The following is a 24,633-nucleotide window of genomic DNA, read 5'->3' on the forward strand; positions in this document are numbered from 1 at the left end:
GCTGATTTTTACTTGTGCGTCGTGTCTATGCCATAGGTACCGTGTACCCTACACCGTAGGGTGACGTGCACCTCCCCAAAAAAGTAACTCACGCGTCACAGCGACGCAGACCGCAACAACTGAGATCAGTCCGCTTGGTAGCATCGCATTTCCTCCTATGCATTTCCGGTTGCTTCTTCTCTGCCATGTCTGTACACCGATGCGAAATAGATGAACCAAATTGTCAAATCTACCTGCCGACATGCAAAAATGTTTGAAATGCATTTCCTCGTCCATGTCTCTCACGAAGAAACTCAACACAGTGGCATAGAAACCCCACCACCAACTAGAGTTTTGGCACACACCAATGCATGCTTGCTATGGCGTAGAGCTACGCAGAAGTGAAAATCAGGACTATGGCGTAGCCCGTACGCACATGTATAAATCAGCCTTTAGTGAAGGCCATGCTTTTGAGCTTTGTTGGTTATGCTTGCTACTTTTTATTTATTCTCAAAACGCTTTATTTTAATATGTGCCTTGAATAATTTAACACTTAATTGTAGGTCATGGACTGAATACTGTGAAGGAAAAAGCAGAAGCATCTCTCAAAATACATGGTGGTGCCCCTGCTTCTGAGGAGAGGAAACTAGCTGCGACAGATGAAGTTGCCTTAGCGTCAGGTAGCTGAAAAATAGCCAATTTTTTTTCTCTTTGCTGTTCTGTTCTTGAAGTAACTTATTACTTCTTTATTCTTATGATACTTAGTACCTTTTTGATCCATTTTCTGTACTGAGTAGATGTCTTCAGGGTGTAGGGTGCACTCCCGCATAGGACTTGGTTAAATAATTCACTGAGGAGCAGGAAAGGAAGAATTAAATTCATGGAGCTTAACTCACAAGCAATTCTTATAAATTTTTACCCATCTTACCTCATCTGTAAAATATACTTGTCTAAGTTCTTGAACTTGAAGTAGCATATATTGTGTTGTTACCTTTTATGCAGAGACTAGTTCTAAAGTTTTTCCAATTATATTTAATTTGTACTGATTCATGATTCTAGTGTTTGTCAACAAAAGATGACAAAGAAGCACTTTATGAGGTCTTTCAAAGTTTCAGTGAGATTTTTAGTTCAGGCCAACACAGTAGTGTAGCAGTTAGCACAGCACCTTACCACACCAGCTGTCAGACCAGGGTTTGATTTCTGTTGCTGTCTATAAGGAGTGTGTACATTTTCCCTGTAACCAGGTGGGTTTCCTCTGGGTGCTCCAGTTTCCTCACGCATCCCAAAAAGAAATACGGTTAGGGTTAGTAATTTTTGGATCTGCGGTGTTGGCACCAGAAGCGTGGTGAGACTTGTGGGCTGCCTAGCACAATCCTTGTTGATTTCACTTCACGCAAACAACATATTTCACTGTATTTTTCAATGTACATCTGTGACAAATAATGCTAATCTTAACCTTATATTTTTCTTTTTCCACCAAAAAAAAAGTCATTATTTCAGTAAACTTACACTCCACACTTAACCCACTTCCTCCTCATTGGTATTGCAAACTGACACTACTTTTATATCTTTACTAAAATAAATAAGTTCAATAATTTTTGTACAGCTCTAATTATGACATGTATTAGAGTTGTTATTGAACTCCACTCTTGAAACATAGACTGTAATTTGAGGAGGGTTGATGTCTTCATTGTCATGACATCTCATCAGTGTTTGAAACTAATCTAGTTTACCTCGTACTACTGACCTGGGGAAATGGGTGTCAGAAGCAAGTCCTAGATAAATTGATATTTTCCATTTCTAGCTACAGATTAATCCAAAATCTGTACAAATTGACAAACCTCCAAAAAGTGAGCAATATGTTCGTACTGGGATTAAAACTCCATTTTATTAATAAGAATTACACAGATGTTTGTCACATTCCTATGGTAAATTAAACTGGCAGAAGATAGGATTTTGGTGATATCCTAGTTTTTTCAAGGTCATTGTGATTGGCTTTGATGCTTTGGATGTATTCAACTATAGTATAACTTGTTATTATAATAAATATTAGATGCTTTCCAATAATGATCTGACCAGGACTGGAATTTATTTGAACTGCTGAACATTCTAGTTTTGATTTCATCTTGGGGCTCTGACACATGATAGTTTAATGGAAGCTTGTTTGACTTCCTGGTGACCAATTCAAAAAGCAAGGTCTATCCAGTGTAGAATATATTGCTGGGTATTTATAATATTTTTATGTAGACGTATAAATCCATCAGATAGTAGAATGTGAGCAAGTGAACTATAGAACTTCTCAAAGAGCTACAAGATACTTATTGTTGTTTTTGGTAAAAGGAAAGCCAACTAATAATTGTGTTTGGTTGCATTTTAGTGATAATGACAGATATCAATGAGAGCAGTTCTTTAATGAAAGATGTCAAGTTGAAGTTTTCATTTCCAATAATGTGCATCAAAGATGAAAGCATTTTGAAAATAAAATTGACTGGTACTAATTTATTTTTGTGCTATTCCTGGTGTCAAGCAGGCAGAAGTGCAGAGAGTGAAATAGAGCAGCATTTCAGCTTTATTATGGGGAATAATCTAAGAAATGAGATACGATTGTGTTCTTTTTTTGTTCCTGAATAACTGTTTTTAGTATATTTTTAATTTCCTGGATAGATGCACAAGAAGAAGCAAATTCTGCAGATGCGACACACTCTTCGCCCACAGCCGGGTCTCGTGGCATGTTGTCAACCATTTCTAATGTAGTTCAGAGCACGGTAAGACAAGTCAGACACTTAATTAACATGGGCAGCCAGTATACTTGGCATTTCTTATTTTTAATTGTGCTATAAGCTTCATTAATATGCTTAGCACGAAGGAGTGAATGAGAATCAAAGTACGACAGAAAATATAAGCAAGTGTGGCCAGAATTGAATCCAGATAAGGAGAAAATGTCTTTATATCTGAATACACTTGACATTTGTAATAAGATGGAGGATGCCAGAAACAATAACAAATGCAAGGTAGTTAGGAGTGGGAATTCAGTAGTCCAGGACATTCATGTCCCACAAGAAAAGATGTAAAGCGAAAGAGGATGGGGTACTGCTAAAACAGAAAGGGTTAAGTTTTGATGAGTCAGTGTAGTAGATCATGATCTGGTATTGGCTACATTGCAAATAAGGAATAGCTGGGGGGAGGAGACTTGGACAGGAATAGTCTATAGGCAGCCAAAATGTTCCCTCCCCTGAAATCATAGTCATAAACTACTACAGCACAGAAGCAGGCTCTATGACCCACCTAGCTTGTGCCAAACTATTAATCAGCTTAGTCCCATCGACCTGCACCTGGGCCATAGCCCTCCATACCTCTCCCATCCGTGTACCTATCCAAATTTCTCGAGTGTTGAAATCAACCCCGCATCCACCACTTCATTTGGCAGTTTGTTCCACCACCCTTTGAATGAAGAAGTTTCCCCTCATGTTCCCCTTAAACATTTCACCTTTCACCCTTAACCTATGACCTCTATTTCTAGCCTCACCCAACTCAGTGGAAAATATGCACTTGCGTTAAGCCAATCTATACCCCTCATTTTTTGTATACCTCTATCAAATCTCCCCTCATTCTCCTACGCCCTAGGGAATAAGGTCCTAACCTATTCAAACTTTCCCTATAACTCAGATCCTCAAGTCCTGGTAACATCCTTGGAAAGCAAAGCATAAATGGGGAGTTACGAGATGGTAAATGCACTCATCATGGGGAACTTTACTCAAAGTGACAGGACTACCATGGAAGAGGTATTTGTGGAGTACATCACAGGTTATTTTTTTTACAGTGGTATATTATAGAACCTCACCAAGAACAGGCCATTTTAGTTTTGGTCATGTGTAATGAGGTGTTGGTGGGGTGTGATAAAGGATCCTGTAGTTGAGAATTTCTAATGGAGTAGTGATTATAACATGGTAGAATTCCAGATGGAGTTTGAGGAGGAAGACCTGTGATCCTAAATCAGAGTCCTCCATTTAAAGAAGGGCAAGTACAAAGATAGTTTATTGGAATGGACTAGAAAAGTAAATCAACTATAGAATACATGCAGAGACAGAAGCGAGTGGCGCACCAAAACTTTGTGAATTTCTGAGAGCCAACAGCAAGAGATCAGAAAGCTTCAAAAAAAGGGAACAAATGATTGAGAGGAAAACTGGCAAGTATCATTGAAAGAAATGGCAAACATTTGTATGCATATACAAAAATGAAGAGGGCAATTAAAGGTAAATGTGGGGCCCATAGATGATATTAAAGGGAAGCAAGGAATGGTCAACCACATTATCACCTTTATGACGTAGGTGATCATGGTCTCATAAACATGATTGTTCTTAGCATATTGTTCTACAGAAGTGTTTTGCCATTGCTTTCTTCTGGGCAGTGTCTTTACAAAACGGATGACCTCAGCCATTATCAATACACTTCATAGATTGCCTGGCATCAGTTGTCGCATAAACAGGAGTTGTACGCCAGCCTGCCATTCAACCATCCACCACCTGCTCCTATGGCTTTACATGACCCTGATTGGAGGGGCTAAGCAGTTGCTACACCTTGCCCCAAGGGTGACCTGCAGGCTAGCAGAGAGAAGGAGCACCTTACACTCCTTTCGCAGAAAAGTAGCTAAACCCCACCACCCACGGGGAATGGTAGATAATTAAATCAATGTTCTGCGATACTTTATGGTGAAAGGCACAGAAAATACCCCAGGTATAACAGATAAACAAGTTTCAAATTGCATGGAGGTACCTCTTGCAGCTCAATTTGTTTGGTGTATAATTACTATTTAGAAATGAGTGTGGCAACCAAATTATGCACAGCAAGACCCCACTTGCTCTACAATGGAGAGTCGATCTGTTTTGAGATTCTGGATTTCTAAGCTTGACTTTTAAGACATCTGACTGTTACCACCAAATCAACAACTGACTCCCTCTAGAATTCAACAGTTTATGAATTTTAAAAATGGCAAGCAGCTACAAATACTCATATCACTTCTGCTTTATTTAGGGTAAAACTGTAATCACGGGTGGCTTGGATGCATTAGAATTTATTGGCAAGAAAACCATGAATGTCCTTGCAGAAAATGACCCTGGATTCAAGAAAACAAAGATATTAATAAATCGAACTGCTACCTTATCCCAGGTATTTAGAAATATGCCTCATCTGATTGCCTTTTAAAGATGTACAGCAAAATTTAAAAAGTGTAAACTACTTTTATTGATTTCTTAAGAATATTTATAGAGACTTCAAATGCATGTCATGTTGGTATCGTTCTTGTTTCTGTTACTACAGTAAGTGATCATTTTACAATTAATTACATGTGGCATGTTACACAGGAACACCATTACAGTATTCTGCTAGAAGCTGGAATTTTTGCATCTTGCTGATGTCCATAATTTCTCAGAACTATTACTTGGACCATCACATAACTACTAACATCCTTTTACAGAATTTCAATAACTGATGGAAGTAACCCAACAGCTATTTGAGATCTTGGTGTTACATGATCTAGAATCACTGCAAATAGTCAGTGTTAAACAGCACAGATATAAGCCCTTCAGCCCACCAAGTCCTTTAGTGAGCCTTTTCCCCACCTTCTATGCCTTGCCTATTTATGTGCCTGTTTTAAGTGCCTGTGGAACATATCGATTGTACCATCCTTCAGTTTTGTTGGCAAGATTCATAGATTGACCTCTCTCCAAGTGCAAGTTCAGGTTTAATTATCATTCAACCATAAATGAATATGGCCAAACGAAACGGCGTTCCTCCGGGGCCAAGGTGCAAAACACGTTACCAGCAGCACACTGCACATAGCACAAATAGTGTATATGGTTACGATTGCAGAGAAACATACGTTCACAAAACAAAAATAATATAGCCCAAGTCCCTGAGTAGCATGACTGTACGTTGATGGTCTGCTTGTTCTTCCACTGAGTGAACACTGGAGGGCAGCACGGATGGGGGGGGGATCAGCCCCCAAACCGGTCCAGCTTCCAGTATGCCTCTGAGGCCACTGCCTCAGTGTTTCCCTCTCCCCATTGACTGCAACAGACTACCCTGCAGTGAGGGCATAGTCCTCACCACAACCAAGGCAGTAGAGCTCCCCTGCCTAATGGGGGCCCATTCTTTCTCTATCATTTTGTTTCAAGAATAAGATGATTTGAAAAGATTCATTGCTGTCATTTTTAACGAGAGCCATCTATTGCATTTATTTATGTAATGCCTGTAAAGCAAATGAACATCTCATGCCACTTCTTAGAAGCAAAATAAACAAAATCTTGGCAACAATCCGTGTGTAAAAGATGTGAGGGGAAAAAATAAAGGAAGTTTTGTCAAAAAAAATCGAATTTAAAAATAAAGTAATATTTTCAACAACCTGAAGTTTTAGAAAGGAGAATGACAAAGACCAATCAGGAGGGTAAAATCTTGTGGTAACAAAAGCATGGATTAGGGACTGGAGTATTAAATGGTGCAGGGCAATGAAGAAGTTAGTGATTTTTACGGAGGTGGGTATAGGCTGTGTGGGTAATGATGCAAATACATGATCATAAACTTGATCCTAAAGTTTAATACCGAGCTTGGCTTCATTTCAGTTAGTTGCTGGAGGCTTCTTGTTTCCCAGTGTTCACTTTAAAAATGACATGCTGAAAGCTGTGTTGCTGTTCACTTTTCTACCATTAAAAATAATTACTTTCTCATTATGCACTCAGTGACAACTTTATTAGGTACACCTGTACACCTCGTTAATGCAAATAATTAGCCAACCATGTGGCAGCAAGACAATCCATAAAGACCTTAAGATGTAGGAGCAGAATTAGGCCATTCAGCCGATCGAGTCTGCTCCGCCATTTCATCTTGTCTGATCCCAGATGCCACTCAACCCCTTATACCTGCCTTCTTGCCATATCCTTTAATGCCCTGACTAATCAGGAAATGATCAGCTTCTGCCCTGAATATACACATGGACTTGGCCTCTCCTGCAGTCTGTGGCAGAGCATACCACAAAGTTGCTGTCTGGCTAAAGAAGTTCCTTTTCTCCTAACCGCTGTTCCAAAAGGTCAGCCCCCTTATTGTGACTCTGCCCTCTAGTTCTGGACACCCCACCATAGGAAACATCCTCTCTACACCCACCTTATTTAGACCCTTTAACATTCAGTAGGTTTCAAAGAAACCCCCCTGCATTCTTCTAAATTCCACTGAGTACAGGCCCAAAGCTGGCAAACAGTCCTCATATGTTAACCCCTTCATTCCTAGAATCATCCTTGTGAACTTCTTCTGGACTCTCTCCAATGATAAACACATCCTTGCTAAAATATGGGGCCCAAAACTCCATACTCCAATACTCCAAGTTCAGCCTGACTAGTGTCTTAGAAAGTATCAGCATTATCTCCTTGCTTTTATATTCTATTCCCCTTGAAATAAATGCCAACATTGCATTTGCCTTCTTTACCACAAACTCAACCTGTAAGTTAACCTGGGAGTCTTCCACGAAGACTCCTAAATCCCTCTGCACCTCTGATGTTTGAACCTTCTCCCCATTTCGATAATAGTCTGCACTATTGTTTCTTTTGTCAAAATGTATTACATACATTTTTCAATATTGTATTCCACCTACCATTTTTTGCCCATTCTTCCAATTTGTCTTAAGTCCTGCTGCAAACTTTGCCAGAAAGACAACAATTTCATAATCCAAATCATTGACAAACAATGTGAAAAGTAGCAGTCCCAATACTGATCCCTGAGGAACACCACTACTCACTGTCAGCCAACCAGAAAAGGTCCCTATTATTCCCACTCTCTGCCTCCTGCCTGTCAGTCATTCTGGTATCCATGCCAATATCTTTCCAGTATCACGATAGGATTGTAATCAGCCTCATGTGTGGCACCTTATCAAACGGCTTCTGAAAATCCAAGTAAATGACATCCACTGCCTCTCCTTTGTCCACGCTGCTTGTTACTTCCTTGAAAAACGCGTAACAGATTTGTAAGGCAAGATTTCTCTTTACAGAAACCATGCTGACTTTGACTTATCGTTATTCTTCAAGTAACTTGAAACCTCATCCTTAATAATAGACTCCAACACTTGTCCAACCACTAAGGTTAGGCTAACTGGCCTGTTATTTCCTTTCTTTTGCCTTCCTCCCTTCTTAAATAGTGGAGTGATATTTGCAATCTTTCAGTCCTCTAGGGATCAAGTGATTCTTGAAAGATCATGACCAATGCATCTGTTAGCTCTTCAGCAACCTCTCTCAGGACTCTGGGATGTAGTTCGTCTGGTCAAACTTAGAGACCTTTCAGTTTGCCTAGCTCTTTTTCCTTTGTAATAGCAATGACTCTCACTCCTGCTCCCTGACATGCAGTCATGGTCAAGAGGTTCTGTTGTCATTCAGACCAAACATTAGAATTGGCTGAACTGTGATCTAAGTGACTTTGACTGTGGAATAATTGTTGGTACAAAACAGGATGGTTTGAGTGCCTCAAAATCTGCTGATCTCCTGGGATTTTCATGCACAACAGTCTCTAGTGTTTACAGAGAATGGTGTGAAAAACAAAAAGCATCCAGTGAGCAGCTGTTCTCAGGGCAAAATTACATTGATAATGAGAGCAGTTGGAGGAGAACGGCCAGACTAGTTCAAGCTGACAGGAAGGCAACAGTAACTCAAATAACCACACGTTACAACAGTGATTTGCAGTAGAGTGTTATCAAAAAATACTTAATGAAGTGAATATATATACTTAATGAAGTGAATAAATACTTAATGAACTGAATATATATCTAAGAATTAGTGTCAGTAAAGTAAAGAAATGAAAAATCTACAGATGCTGGAAATCCAAGCAACACACAAAATGCTGAAGGAACTCAGCAGGCCAGGCAGCATCTGTGGAAAAGAGTACAGTCTTCAGGACTGGTGAAGGGTCTTGGGCCAAAATGGCAACTATTTGTTCTTTTCAATAAATGATGCCCAGCCTGCTGCATTCCTCCAACATTTTGTGTGTGTCTAGAGTTTGCTGCTGTTCATGATAGTTGATTGGAGAGAAATTGAAAAATTTAACTCAAATCCTTTGTTAAATTAGAATATGGAACATAGAACAGTACAAAACAGGAACAGGCCCTTTTATCCCGCAAGGTTATGCCAAATCAAATAAATTACTATTCAAATAGCCAACTCGTCGAATCCCTCTTCCTACACAATGTTCAATTTTCCTCACATTCATGCACTTACTGAAACATCTCTTAAGAGTCTCTAATGCATCCGCCTCTACTACTACCCAAGGCAGTGCCCTTCCAGCATCCACTGCTTTGTATTTTAAAAAAATAACTTGGCCCGCACATCTCCTTTGAAATTACCCCCTCTCAGCTTTAATACATGCCCTCTGGTTTTAGACATTTCAATCCTGAGAAAAGATGCTGTCTTCTTACTTCATCTATGCCTCATAAACCTCTTGTCAGATCTTCCCTCAGCCTCTGCTGCTCCAGAGAAAACGATCAACCTCTCATTATCGCACATGCCCTCTAAATCCAGGCAGCATCCTGGTAAACTTCTGTGCCCTCTCCAAAGCTTGGACAACTTTCCTATACTGGGGTGACCAGATATGTACGCAGTTCTCTATGTGGACTAATTAGAGATTTAAAAAGCTGTAACATAACCTCCTGACATTTGGTCTCAGTGCCTCAAATAATAAAGGCAAGCATACCATATGCCTTCTTAACCACCTTATCAATCTGTGCAGCCACTTTCAGGAAGCTGTGAACTTGTACCCCAAGTTCCCTCTGCACCTCAACACTGCCCTTTACAGTGTACTGTCTCTAAATTTGGCCTACCAAGGTGCAACATTTCACATTTGGCCGGGTTAAACTCCGTCTGCCATTTCTATGACCATATCTTCAACTGATCTGCATTACGCTGTATTCTTTGCCAGCCATCTATGCTATCAGCAACACTACCAACCCTTGTATTAAGTGCAGGCTTACTAACCCACCCATCTACATGTCATCCAGGTCATTTATATGCATCCCAAACTGCAGAGGTCGTACAGCAGATTCCTGCAGAGCACCACTAATAACGGACCTCCGGCTAAAATAAGTTCCTTTGACCACTACCCTCTTCTAGGGTAAGCCAGTTCTGAATTCAAATGGCCAACTTGCCATTGATCCCATGCATCTTCCGGATGAGCCTCCCATGAGAGATATTGCCAAATGCCTTACTAAAATCCATGGAGATATCATCCACAGCTCACCTTGATCAATCACCCACAACCAAAAAAACTCAAATCAAGTTAGTAAGACACAACTTTCCCCATACAAAGCCATGCTGGCTCTCTCCAACTAGGCCATGGCTTTCCAAATGTCATGAATCCTATCCCTAAGCGTTCTCTCCAGTAACTACCCTACCACTGATGGGGAGACTCACTGGTCTACAGTTTCAAGAATTATCTCTGGTTCCCTTCTTAAATAACAGAACAACATTAGCTGCTCGCCAGTCATCAGGGACCTGGTCTGTAGCAAGAGAGGACACAAAGGTATTGGTCAAGACTCCAGCAATCTCTTCATTAGCTTCTCTCAATAATCGGTGATATCCCATCAGTCCCTAAGGACTTATTCACCTTAAAGCTATTTAGGAGACCCAACATTACGTTCTCCTTTACTTTGAAATGCTCCATCCGTGCTCTAGCTCAGCACTGATCTCCCTATCCTCCATCTCCTTCTCCTCGGTAAATACTGATGTGAAGTACTCATTTAAGGAACTCATCCACATTATCCACATCCAAGCAAATGTTCCCCCCTTTATCCATAAGTGGTCCTATCCTTTCCTTGGTTTTCTACTTCTCCTGATGTATGTATTGAATGCCTTGGGATTCTCTTTAATCCTACTTGCCAATGACTTTTCATGGTCCCTCCTGGTTTTCCTTTTCCTTCCTGAGTTCTTTTCCAGCTTCTTCATACTCAAGGGCTCTTTTTGATTCTAACTTCCTAAGGTTTATATACTTCTCCTTTTTCTCCTTGACATCCATACCATCCTTGTCCTTTCTTCTTACCGGAACATTCCTGTCAATTGCCACTCCCACAATGTCCACTCTGCTTACTCCTCACTTCTTTTAATTGGCTCAAATAAAACTCACTCCCAGCAAGACTTAGTTTTCAAATGGCCCCCGCTCTGCAACAGTGTTGTGCTCTCACTTGCTACTTCAAAGAATGACTCCCTCCTGATGTGATTTGCTGTTTTCAAATGGCAGTCGATTTTTCAAATTGCATTCATGGTTTTAGTTTTGTGAACTAACCAGAATTCTTTGCCTACCTACTTCTGATTTTAAAACTCATCAGTTCCCACCTGACAAATGCTTGGGAGAAGGGGACAACTGAAAGTGTAATGGTTTGAGAATTATAAAGGAATTAAATATTTCATAACCGAAGGGTGGAAACTGCCTGATGATAATAAGGTTCACTCATTCATATTTATTGACTATTATTCATCAAGATTTTCACCGCATAATATAAGTAGTGTGACAGTGACAATTCAGTATTGTAATTTTCCTAACAACTTAAAAAAAAAACTCGGGATATTTTGGTCCACCACTGGTAGTGAGGTAAAAAGTGTGTACATGAAGTCAGACCACTCGTGTCATGTCCATGAGCAGCTAACACGTACAATTTCATTGTTTAGATGTTAAGAGAAGCAAAAGAAAAAGAAAAACAACGACTTTCTTGCCAGATTGCTGTAGAGAAGACAGTTCACTTTGGGATGTTGTTTGATGACTTCCAAGGTCTTTCTCATTTAGAAGCCTTGGAAATTTTATCCAATGAAAGTGAAATAAAAGTAAGTACTGTCTTAAGCACTTCATACTTGAGGAAATTTAATTGACTTTCTCTTTTTACTTGTGTTTGAATGAATTAGGTTTCCATTGAAATTCAAGTTGCTGGCGTTAGTGAAATGTTATTGTAATCAACACGTACAAGAAATTGGAGATCTTAAAGGTCGCACACCTTGCAAGGTTCAAATTGTGACCTGACAGGAAATGTAAATGACACAGTCATTTAATGAATGTTGTTATTTTAGATTCCCTTGAGTTGGATCATGGAACAGTTATAGAAATCAGAGCATTGTGAGCATTCAGTAAGTTCAACACCCCATTGATTTGGCATGCCATCATCTACTCAAAAATGTTCATTACACCCAATAGCAGCACAAAACGATTGCAGTCTGCACAATCTGCAAAATGCATTGTAATAACTTGTCTAGGCTGCTCTATAGAGCCTCCCTGACCTCCAGCACTGAGAAAAATGAAGCTAACAGATTTAAGGGAACATCACTGCCTTCCACGTCATGCACAATCCTAACTTGGTGATATAATGCTGTTCCTTCATTGTTACTGGATCTAAATCCTGGAAATCCTTTGCCAGAAGGACTGCAGCTTCCTCGGGCAGTAAATGATGAGTAATGAGTGCTGCTCTTAATGTTTAAGTATTGGAAAGAGTGAATCTGCTCTTATAATCAGAAAACATCATATGCTTTATTTCCATGAACAATGTGATCATCTTTGACAACAAGTAGAAAGCTCACTTTGGAGATATTATTGATAGACAACTAGAGGGGCATTATTGTCCAGTTTGAAGTAGCCATGCTGATGCACAGTGGTAATCTCTGAGCTGATTTATGATAGCTCTGACCCGCAATTTGAAGGAAATCCTAGGTAAAGTGGTCATGTATATCTGATTATCCCTTAAAAGCTGAGGCTGTGTTCAGTGAACAGTGCACCTCTGTTGCGGAACTTTACGCAGGCGAATCCGCTTCAGGAGTCCTGTGTCAGTCAGATTTGCAGCCACAGGGATTCGGCAACAAGCCTTCAGTATGGAGGCAAAGGAGAGAAGTCTGCCAGAAGCCAGGCCCTGGGTAGTGGCCAATGAGTCAAAAATACCCGGAGGTGCATCACATCAGCAGCTTTAAATTCCTGGGCTTTAACATATCAGAGGATCTGCTCCTGGACCAGCACGTAAGTGTCATCACATAGAAGGCACGACAGTGCCTCTAATTAAAAGTTTGTGTAGATTCGGCATGTCACCAAAAACATTGACAAACTTCTATAGATGCACAGTGGAGAGTATCCTAACTGGTTGCATCACAACTGTTTGAAACACCAATGCCCAGGAAAGGAAAAGACTTCTGAAAGTGGTGAAAGCAGCCCAGTCCATCACAGGCAAACCCTTCTCCGGCATTTACATGGAAAGCTGCCACAAGAAAGCAGCATCTGACATCAAAGACCCCCACCGTCCAGGCCATGCTCTCCTCTCACTGCTACCATCGGTAAGAAGACTTACACCGCCAGGTACAGAAACAGTTATTACCTTACAGCTGTCGCACTCCTGAACTACTTCATTTACCTCCACAATGAACTGATGCTATCACCTGCAGATTCACTTTCAAGAACTCTTTACCACCCATGTTCTTGTTTTTTTTTGTTCGCACAGTTTGTCTTCTTTTGCACATTGGTTGTTTGTCAGAAAATGAATCTCAAGGTAATATATAGTCATAGATATGTCCTTCGGTAATGCATTTACATTAAAATTAGAACATCTTCCTCTACACGAAATTAAGTCAACTCAAGTTCATCACAAGTGCAATGAAAAACTCTTGCAATGCCTCACACATAACATTATATAAGCAATTCACATGAAAACATAAATTATACACAATTTTATAAGAAAACACAATTAGAACAAAACAAGAACAAAATCTACCTTAGTTATTAAAGGGTGAGAGCATCCAGTACTAATTGAAGTACAGGACCATTCTATTTGATGCCAGGTTTCTTCATCAAAACCAAACCAAGAACTTGTTACAAAATCAACCAGGTATCCATCATCAAACTAAAGCAGTGACTTCAAAAGATTGTGATACTGCTCTGTATGAATGGTACCACAGATTGTTCAAGTTAATCTGCCTGTTCACCAGATTAGATTCTGGAAGGTGTGTGCATATTTGTGCAGACATGGTGTTGGAGTAGGGAACAGATAAATTAAGTTTATTTTCTACTATGTGTTATTATTTCATGTTATTCTAATACTTTAATTATTTAAAAGTTTTTATTATTATTTACCGAAATTCTAACAACTCTTAAGTGTCTCTTAGCATTGGGGAGACTTGAAATTTGTTAGAAATGTCTTCCAGCTTCCACAGACGTTGCCTCCAGCCTTGTTTTCCAGTGGTAAAGATTGCCAGAGTACTTTATTATCACCTTCAGATATTTAAAGCAGGAGTAGGCCATTTAGGTCTCTGTGTCTACTTCATCATTCAACAATATTAAGGCATACCTTCTATATGAAGACTTTTCTTTCATCATAAGACCAGTAGTTAAAATGATAAAGATTAAAGAATATTCAGTTTTATTCTTAGATGATCATGCAACCATACCTTGATAACATTAGAACATCATGAGGGAAAAAAAGATAGTATTTGTGGCATGCATTGATTGTCTAGCCAGAGACAGTGTAACCAAATTTATTCATATTCAGATCTGTGATGTTCAATATCTTGGATGCTGGATTGAATCAGACTTTGCAGAGGATGTGCTTTCCTGATGGCCTTTCACCGTTAAAAAATGTGAGATGAAATACTCTTCAATGCATCCAGCCAAAAGACTCAAGTTCAACATAATCCAGGACAAGACATCTCATTTAATTGGCTCTTCCTTCCTACTTTCCTCCTTACACATTTACACTCTTTGTCATCTGTAAAGTGTGTACCATCTATAAGCTGAACAGCAGTGCTTTGAGAAAGGTTAGAGAATGTGTTGGCTTTACAAGCAATGGCCGCAGTATGAAGTATTTCTGTTTTTATGTACTATTGTTTATCTATACCAGTTCCACCCACCCCATTTGATTTAATTATCATTATTTTTCAATGTTGTTGTATATTTTAATCCTTTTTTTTCCGTTCTCCAGCTCTTTTGAATATCAGAGCTAGTCCAGTAGAACTTCTTCATTTTTTTAATTGAAATCAATGCAGGTTATAAATATCAGAAAATTTAACAACTGCGATCCGTGCCTGTTGGTTCATTGAAAAAATTCCAATGCTTCTTGAACCTATGATCTGGCCAGCTGAACTATTACACTATGGAAGATAGATCTGAACAGTTTTCAGACCTTGTTGTCATATATGGGAAAAATTAAATGACAAACTCATTAAACTGAAAAAATACTATTATGTGGTAGAACAACACACACAAAATGCTGGTGGAACACAGCAGGTCAGGCAGCATCTATAGGGAGAAACGCTGTCGACGTTTTGGGCCGAGACCCTTCGTCAGGATTATGTGGTAGAACTTTGTTAGATTAATAATTTGTTCTCTCTCATTCTTCGCTCACCCCACCAATCCCCTGCAACCTGTATTATAGTTTCAGTGTTATAATTGCTACCTGAGGTGTTATTTTTTGGTCCATTCTCTATATTTAGAGCAATCATATATTATTGGTAAATCTGTTAAAATTTGCATTATACCATCAAAACATGGTTGCTCTATTACTTTGCAATATGCTTAGTTTTGATTTCTTTATTGCTGGTGTTACACATGACAGTACTCTTAAAATCATTGCTGTAATCAACTTTACTTATAATCAATTACTAATGATAGACTTTGTTTTTCTACCAGGTTCAAACTGCTCTGATGTCCCTCAATGGACAAGAATTGGAAACCATGAAAACAGACCTTATTAGTATTAAAGAATTGTTCTTATTGAAAGAATTTAATACAGAAGAAAATCAAGAACAGAAAAGTATGTCATATACTTGAATTTCAATTGTTCAAATCGTTAAAGAATTGGCTTCAGAAAATTAATCAACAATAACATTTTGACATAACTAAACAATTCTAAATTTCACTTTTATAGAGAAATAATCAAGCTGTTCTAGAAATTTTGGAATCTTGGCCTGTTTAGGCTGAATTTCTCCCTATAAGTTAGTTTCATGGCTGCCGTATAAGTTGAATACTAAAATTTATTTATGACGGACTTGATTCAACAAAGTTACATCTCCACAGAAAATTGTCATTGTTGAGGTTTTCCATAATATTTCTATAGAGGTTCATGTCCTAAATTGGGTTAGAACATGTGAAATTCATACCAGCTGTTTTCCCCAGCCTTCCTTGTCTTTAATCATTGAGTAGAAACTGCAGTTTCCCTGTCATTTGTTTACAAACCCGCTGTCATTTATCACCATCTAAAAATAGTTTTCCAGTATTTCAATGAGGCTGTACAATAATGCAAATACTTAAATTATTGCCTTTGATACATGTGTGCTTTAGGAAAAATTCCTTATCACCTTCTGTAATGCTGAATGAAGTGTGAAATAGCGCACTGTTTTTGCTTTGTTTCAAGCAGCCAATGAAGAATTTGTGAACATGCTGACTGAACTACTATTTGAGTTGCATGTGGCTGCTACTCCAGACAAGCTTAACAAGGTAAGTAGACTTGTTTATGTATAATGAAACTTACAGACATACAACAATTAAATTAGATACAATTTTCATGGGTACACACTAAGCTTGTTCATATATATTGTTATGCAAGTATGTACTTGCATTTGTGATTGCTCTCCATAGCTTTTTTATTTGAAGCCTTCAGTTCGTTGAAGGCTGCACCCCATTGGTGAGGGGAGGAACATCCACATGGCATGACCTGATCCTATGTCAGCCCAGAAACATACCCTAACCATGTTGTGCTAGTGATGGATGGGATTGCAGTAAAGGAGTCTGTTTTGCTTTGCTGATGTTGAAATAGATGAGCTATACACATCTATGTCTTCCAAATCTTGCCTTGTAACTTGTGCATAGGCTTTGGGATATCAGAAAGAGAATCACTTTTCTCTGGAAATTCAGTTTCTGATGTGCTCACCTGGCTGGTCCTGCTCAGTTTCTGATCAAAAGGACCCCCCAGATAATGCTGATGGGGGACCTGGTAAATGTAATGCCATTGAGTAGCAAGTTTAGGTAGCTGGACATTAAGGTGGACAATGTGTATCGTATCTGTGGCTCAAATGTTACTTGCCACAAATGGACATGTTTTATATAATGCTTTATATTGGCATCAAAGAACCACTTGACTGAGTTTAGCATCAGAGGGCCCCCATAAAACTGAAGTCAATGAACGTCAAAGTTAAAACTTTCTAATGGTTGGTTGGCTGAAGGTTTTACGAGGGCCCTCTGATGCTAAGCTCAGTCCAGTGATTCTTTTTTGCCAATATAAAGCTTTATATACATTATAATTATACCAAAGGAAGCATTTAGTTTACTGTGATTTGAGGAACCTTGCTATATACAATTTGGCTACTGATTTTTCCCAGTGAAAGCACTGATAAATCAATAATATGTCTTTAGCACGTGTTTGAACCTGTTACTTAACTTGATCTAAACATGGTATGTCAAACTCTTAATAAAATAGTTTCATTTAGACAAAACAAGATCATTTTAATTTCAGATATTGACCATTTTGTGTTACTTTTAATAGTTGTAGAGTAATGGATTAATCTTTCAACCTTTTGTGATTATGGAATTATATTATAAATTGTTTAAAATAAGATTTTAAAAAGAGATTTACAAAATGCAGAGGTCCTAATTGGCAGACAATCATTTTTCCAGGCAAGAAGAAAAGCTTACGATTGGGTGGAGGAGACCATGTCTAATCTTGCAACAGAAGCTGAAATAAAAAGTACAGGTGCAAATAATGAAAAAGAGGATAAACAGGATGAGAAACAAAAGCAGGAAGAAATTCAAAAAGGCAAAATACTAACAGAGGTGAGATTTTCCAAGGACAGCTTAAATTGAATACTAATTTGAAGTGCTTTTTCTCAAACAAAAATAAAACTTTATTTTGCAAATGGTTTTTTAATTTGTCCTTTAAGTGCCTTTTAAATTGCAAAGCTCCACCAATGTCTTGTCCCATTCTTTTTTATCACCAAAACTAGATGGTGAATCATCAGGCTCTCAAATGGTGAACAAGATGTTGAGTTATCATTATTTCATAATAGTCAGATAGCAGATCACTAGTCCCAAAAAATGTTGTGCAGATGTCCTTACTATTGACTTTATCATGGAAGGAATGTTATTGATAAAGCCAGTGCACATGGGGCTTCATCAGGACTGTTAAAGGGTCTTGACTATCCATTTCCCTCAATCGATATTGCCTTATCTGCTAAGTTACTTCAGCATTTTATGTGTTGCTAGGGATTCCAGCATCTGAAGTCTTTTGTGTTTCCGGGTTATTGATAAAGCACCTGGATCTGATACTGCCGTGAGGAATTCCTGCAGTGATGTCTTGGCCTGGGGTGATTGACATCCAGCAGCCACAATCATCTTCCTTTGACTCCAACTGTTTTAATGCTTTTCCCTTATAGATTTCCGTTTTTCCAGACCTTATGGCAAAGTTGATTGTAGTCTTGATATCCAAAGAAGTCACTCTTGCCTCAATTCTGGAATTCACCTGTGTTGACCATGTCAAATCCACTTGATTGCACTATCAATAATCATTTTTATCACTTTCCTGTTAAAACCTATATCATACTGTAATGGTGACCTGAAAGTAGATTCGCTCAATGAAGGTTACAATTCAATGGCAACTTCTGTGTTAGTATGCAAGTATAAGTCAGAAATGGCTCTTTCCTGATGATGCTGACAAACAAGTCTTGACATTACCTGCAGTTGAGAATTCTGCCCAGTAAATTGTACTATGGACTTAAATTGGTACTTTTTAGGCTTTGTGCAGTCTGTATTAATATATCAAAGCTTCCTTGCTTGTCCACCAAGCATACTGAGAAGTTCCTAGTTTTTTCAATTCTGCTCTGATAGCCAATATCAGAAGTAATAGCAGTAAAAACAAATGTTGCACTTAAGTTAAGGAAAGCAACAACACATGCTCTTAACTCAACAGCTTTGAATAGAAGTACCTGAAAGAACATTGATAAAGTGGTATAATTGGGTTTGACACTGGAACCTTAGTAGACATTTCACATGTCAGCTCTCATTGGCAAAATAAGTTAAAGTGGCTGGTGCTTTTGGAAAGCAATCTCAGAATATAGAGGTGTGCAAAAATTGTAGAGATTTTTTATTTCTAAAATTAACCATTTTTTAAACACAGGATGTCTTGATGTCATCCATTGAGAGTTTGGCCGAAGTAACAGCACGTTGCATTGAACAACTCCATAAGGTGGCTGAATTAATCCTCCACGGACAGGATATCGAGAAATCAGCATTGGATCAGGCTAAAGTCCTGACTGAGTAAGACATAATCACAAAGCGTTGTTTGGAATAATTTTAATCAAAAATAGGTTGTTTCCATGACATTTATGAGAATGTGTTTATTTGCTAAAATTAATAAACAAAAAATGATCTTTCCAAATATTAAAATACTATTCCTGAGTGAAGAGTTCATTGACAGAACTGTCAATAGTACAGTTTAGTAGGAGATGGGACTTCCTCCAATAATTGTTTTTAAAATGTGTTCCTTCAAAATATTTCAAATATTTTTGATATAATAGTTTCTAACTGGTAGCCCTGACCCATCACTCTATTCCCACCATCCCACACTCCTCAATTTCACTTAACCTATGTGTGACTTTTATTTAGTTCTCTACTTCATTATTCTCTCCATTGAAGCAGAGATTGAATGTTATCAGTAATTCTTAGAAACAGCGATATTGTGACAGGCAAAACATACATGCCAGATTTTTTAAAATTCAAGCCATCTTAATTTTTTACAACCTAAATCCATTTTAAATTCAAATATACAAGTGATTTTTTTTAAATATATTGTAGAGCCTGTAATGAGGTCTACTGCTTCTCTTTAATAAGTTCAGTCATTTTGTTCAGTTGCACTAGTCTAAATCTACATTATATAGAAACAGCATAAGTCAAATTCCTATCACAAAATTCCATAAAACTCTATGTAATAATCAATGTTAGATTGTTATCTACAACTAGGAGAAAAAATATTATTAAAATTTCATAATGTTTTAACATAGCTTGCTTTGAACATCTAGTAAAGTCTAGCATAGCTTTTCCATGATTGCACGTTAGTGTTTAATACAAGTCTTTCATCAAGAAAATATGTTCTGTTTGCTCTATAAGTCACTTTTTTTTTCTCTTTCATTGATTCAGGTTAACCATTGCTATGTGTAAGGATGTGTCCCTTCTTTCCCAGAAATTTGTTTTCTGTTTAACTCAAGCAGGGGTAAGTTATTATAATTCCACATAGTTAAAAATTTGTTATAATTTTCTTTTTAGAAGTGCCCAAATGCACTTTTAAGTCATCAGTGGACTTTAATAATGATGTCCCTGTCCACAAGAACATCATTGTAGTCACAAATGGATCTTTAATTGAAGCATCAAAATTTAAAGTTCTGAAGAGTGAGAGTAACTGCATTTGTTAGACAATGTAACACAGATAAAACTCCACTGACCGATTCTGAAAATCGTTTTTATGTATATTAATAATTATTTTACAAATGTAAACATTCTTTTTCAGTATATGCTTTACATTGTAATTAAGCCAAGAGGTATCATCTATAAATATACAATAGAACATATCAAACTAATTTTAAAATTGTAATTGAATATATCCATAAATCTTTGTGTTACTTCTGAATTTGAAGAGTTAGATAGTGTAAATTAAGGAAGTTTACATTGCCTTTGTGTTTTTGTACACAGGCTAAGCTGAAAGCAGAGGTGCTAAAACCACAAATAAACACCATTTTGCTGGAGGTAACTTCTATATTTTATTTTAAAAATCCCTCCTCAATGTTCTCCAGTTGTTTTTGTTTTATGTTGCATAATCCAGATTTATTTTGCACTCCAATGACATTTAAATACTCAATTGTGTCATTTAAATTTCAGAGTTATGAGATTAGAGGCATACGAAATTGAGGGGTATAGATTGGGTAAATGGAAGCAGGCTTTTTCCACTGTGTTTGGGTGAGACTAGAACTAGAGGTCATGGGTTAAGAGTAAAATGTGAAATGTTTAAGAGACCATGAGAGCGGATTTCTTCACTTAGGGTGGTGAGAGTGTGGAATGTGTAGCTAGCAGAGATGGTGGGTGCAAGTTCAATTTCAACACTTAAGAAAATTGGAATAGGTGCATGGGTGGGAGGGACATGGACGGCTATGGTCTGGGTGCAGGTCAATGGGGCTTGGCAGAATAATAGTTCAGCATGGACTAGATGGATGAAGGGCCTGTTTCTGTGCTGTAGTGTTCTATGATTCTAGCTTCAGCCTTCCCAGTACAGTATTTATGTGGTAGAAGGCCTGCATTCACATTTCTCTTTCTTCAATACCACAAATGCTTTTCAACATACTATATTCTTATTTTTTTCATATAATGCATCTCTGTAAAGGATTTTATCTGTTTCAGGTTTCTACCTTTTGCAGTGTTCCACTTTAATTTTACTTAGCACTTACTGCATTTGGTTTATTTAGCTTTTTCCATATAACCTAGAACCACTATCTATAAAGCATATGATCTTTAGTTTCAGTTAGAAATAAATCCATATCCTTTATTATATTTTAATCATGAATAAATATTCTAACCACATGATATACCCAGAGTTTGTTGTTCACTAAACCAGTTGTCTCAGTTTTAAGCAATTTGGCCCACTGTATGCCAGTACAGAAAGTACACCTAAAAGTAGTAAGAAATGTTTTGCATTTATTTATGTGCAAAAATAATGTAAGGAACTAATACTTTGGGGTTTTCTTTTCAGGGCTCTAACAGTGCCACATACATCCAAAGTGCATTTCAATTACTGCTTCCAATTCTTCAGATTTGCCATATACAATCCAATATCACCAAAGAAGCCAAATAAGATGGAAAATTGTGGAACTTCCTTTCCATTCAGTGACGTTAGACAAAGTTTCAAATGTTCAAATAGCTTAAAGCAAAGTTGACAGAAAACTGATAATATTTTAAAGGGAAATTACACTAATACTATAGAAAAAAATACTGGCAAATTATTGAAGACTAGTTGAAAACACTAATTGATTTAGTTGTTTATTCTGGGGGAACAGTAAAGCAGTGTTTGCGTTGTATCGTTTAAAAGCAATAATCATTGCAATGCATGAATCAGATTTTCTGATTCATGTTTTATACCTCCAAGTGGTGCAACTTCTGCATTACTTTTAGTGTTTTGAAAATATTTTTAACTTCAAATTGTATTTTAACCATATTTACCAAACTACAATTTGTAATATTTAAATTGTGCAATTAATACAAAAGTAGTCTTGACACTCACAGCACCAACTGCACTTTTTTCAACAAGTCGGAAGTACAAAACACTAGTGTATTTTATTGATATTCTATTTACTTCAGCACACCGATTTAATATTATTGAGTAATGTTTTGACCAAGACAAGAGTACAACAATGTCATGTGTAACATTACAATAAATTCACAAATATTTCATAACCTTGTAGGAAATTTAGTTTTATTGTAGTATGTTTTGTAATTAAAATATTTTATTAAAGGTTTGTGCAAATAGGAATTGGAACATTTTTATTGATATATTTTAAGCAGAGTATTTCTACAGGGCATGTCCCAAGCTCTCACTGATTTCATTGGGAGAGTGGCATCAATGATATAAAAACAACAGCTTCTTCAGGGTGTCTCCCAATCTTGCAATGAAATTATGAAAATATATTGCTCCTGTCCTTGTCATTTTTATTTTAATTTTCATACTTAAACCTGCAATTTTAACCTTATTCAAGCTTGGAAATAAAATTACAATCTTATCAAACTTCTGACAAGTTTGTGTTTGGAATTTACGTAGATTATGTTGAGAAGTCAATGGATCAAGAGCTGATATTTTTCATGATTTCTCAATTTAACAATAACAAAACATGTTCATTAGGCCTGTAGTTTAACAATATGTAAATAAACTTGTCTTTTTTTTACCTTGTCATATTAAGTGTGTAAAATATCTGACTTTTTTTTCTAATTTCTTGAGTATTAGTTTGAGGTTGGTAGTGTTTAACACAGGTGATAGAAGTATCCACAGAGGAAGTTCAGGTACCCCTGGTTTTGATCTGTTTGTTCAAAGATAGAGAGCTGGAATTCCATATGCTCAAATATTAAGGTGGTGTAACAGAATCAAATAAAACTTCTGCCCTGGAGCAAAGGGCATTGCCTTTGGCTTCATCTTGGAGCTGTGAAAGGAAAGTATCTCCAGGCTTATGCAGAAGTCACTTTTCAATAATTCCTGCCAGAGAGTCCGTTCAGGATGTGATCAGCTTTGGTAGTAATGCTAAACGTTTATAAATTGCTGGTCATCATTGTTAACAAGGCTTGAGAAGTGGCAAGTTAATTAAGATTAACCAATAGGCATGAAACCTTACTTCAGGAGTTTAAATTCCATCAGAATTAGTAAAGGGACAATAAATGATTATGTCTTTGACCAAGTCTTGTCAGTACCTGTGCATTACTAATAAATTATTTGTTAATGGCATAAATGATTTTCAAAATACAAAATATTTAATGACAAAACAATTTTAAAGTTATGGTTTGTAAATGATATGATATTCCTGTAAACACACCTGGCTCTGAGACTCTGACACTTGCTGATTTTGAAGTTTTGCTTTCTCTTGAGTAGAATAAAAACAAACCAAACAACATTATCTGCCTGATTTGTATTTTTTAAGATTAAAATAGAACCATGTTTGCAATTAGAAAACTGATTTTCAGCCATATGAAAATGTTTTAAATATTTGCAAATGTTACCATATATTGCCAATCACTTGCCATAGAATTTGCTCAGAATGATAGTGATTATGCTGAAAGTGGTTACTGATTTGATGTGCAGAGAACTCATTTGAAAAGGGGATCTAAAGATCAAAATTTTTGATGATGTTGGATGCTTTACGTCAGGCTTTCAATTCAAGTTCAAGGTTCAAATTTAATTATCTTTCAATGATACATGAATGTAGCCAAGTGCAACAGCATTTTCCAGGGTCAAGGTGCAGAAACACATTACCAACAATACCCAGCACAATGTTTATAGCCCATATCGTTATAATTTCATTAAAAACATACAGTCACAAAGGATAATAATATAGCCCAAGTCCTTGAGTAGCATGTTTCTAGATTGATGGTAAGTTGTCCTGATCCAGCTAGTTCTTCCACCAAGTGAACACTAGAGGACAGCAATGAAGGGAGGGGACAGCCCCCCAACCCAGTATGGATTCCAGTGCACCCACAGAGGCTTCTACTACCTCCCTCTCTGCCTCCAGTGTCTCCTCCCCGGGCAACTGCAACTGCCTAGCTCTCGTCACAGCTGAGACAATGCAGCTTCCTTGCCATCAGTCTCACCAGTGAACCTGACTTGCAGTATTCTATGTTACCAATGTCTAACAGGGCCTTGCAATCACAATACCAACATCCAAGATAATCACTCACACCGCCTTGGCACAACATTGGTACGTAACAAGTCCAGACAATGCAACGGTATGCAGTAAGTCCAGCTCCATCACAGTCGAGCAACTCGCTGAAGGGATAATCCTACAGTACTTGATGTTCAGCAACAAATGCATGTGATTGACCTGCCACTGCAACACCTAATTAAAAGAATGCCAGCCGCTGATTCTAAGAGTCAGCTCAGGC

At 37.6% G+C, this 24,633-nt stretch overlaps 1 protein-coding gene across 2 annotated transcripts in view; it reads left to right on the forward strand.

Moving 5' to 3' along the window:
* The window catches only part of fam114a1 (family with sequence similarity 114 member A1), a 36,477-nt gene extending 12,829 nt beyond the window's left edge, over positions 1-23,648 (forward strand). Inside the window, exons 4-14 of one of the 2 annotated variants that reach the window (XM_059989036.1) lie at positions 543-659; positions 2,644-2,744; positions 5,011-5,145; positions 11,667-11,819; positions 15,649-15,772; positions 16,376-16,455; positions 17,632-17,787; positions 19,127-19,266; positions 20,146-20,218; positions 20,695-20,748; positions 21,746-23,648. In XM_059989036.1, the coding sequence (XP_059845019.1) occupies positions 543-659; positions 2,644-2,744; positions 5,011-5,145; positions 11,667-11,819; positions 15,649-15,772; positions 16,376-16,455; positions 17,632-17,787; positions 19,127-19,266; positions 20,146-20,218; positions 20,695-20,748; positions 21,746-21,847 (1,235 nt within the window). In that variant the 3' untranslated portion in view covers positions 21,848-23,648. Of the gene's footprint in view, positions 1-542; positions 660-2,643; positions 2,745-5,010; positions 5,146-11,666; positions 11,820-15,648; positions 15,773-16,372; positions 16,456-17,631; positions 17,788-19,126; positions 19,267-20,145; positions 20,219-20,694; positions 20,749-21,745 lie in introns of both variants that reach the window. The other variant, XM_059989035.1, reaches the window with a different exon arrangement.
* Positions 23,649-24,633: the final 985 nt, after the last annotated feature.

This window comes from Hypanus sabinus, chromosome 14 (assembly GCF_030144855.1).
Source record: "Hypanus sabinus isolate sHypSab1 chromosome 14, sHypSab1.hap1, whole genome shotgun sequence".
NCBI classification, from domain to species: Eukaryota; Metazoa; Chordata; class Chondrichthyes; order Myliobatiformes; family Dasyatidae; genus Hypanus; species Hypanus sabinus.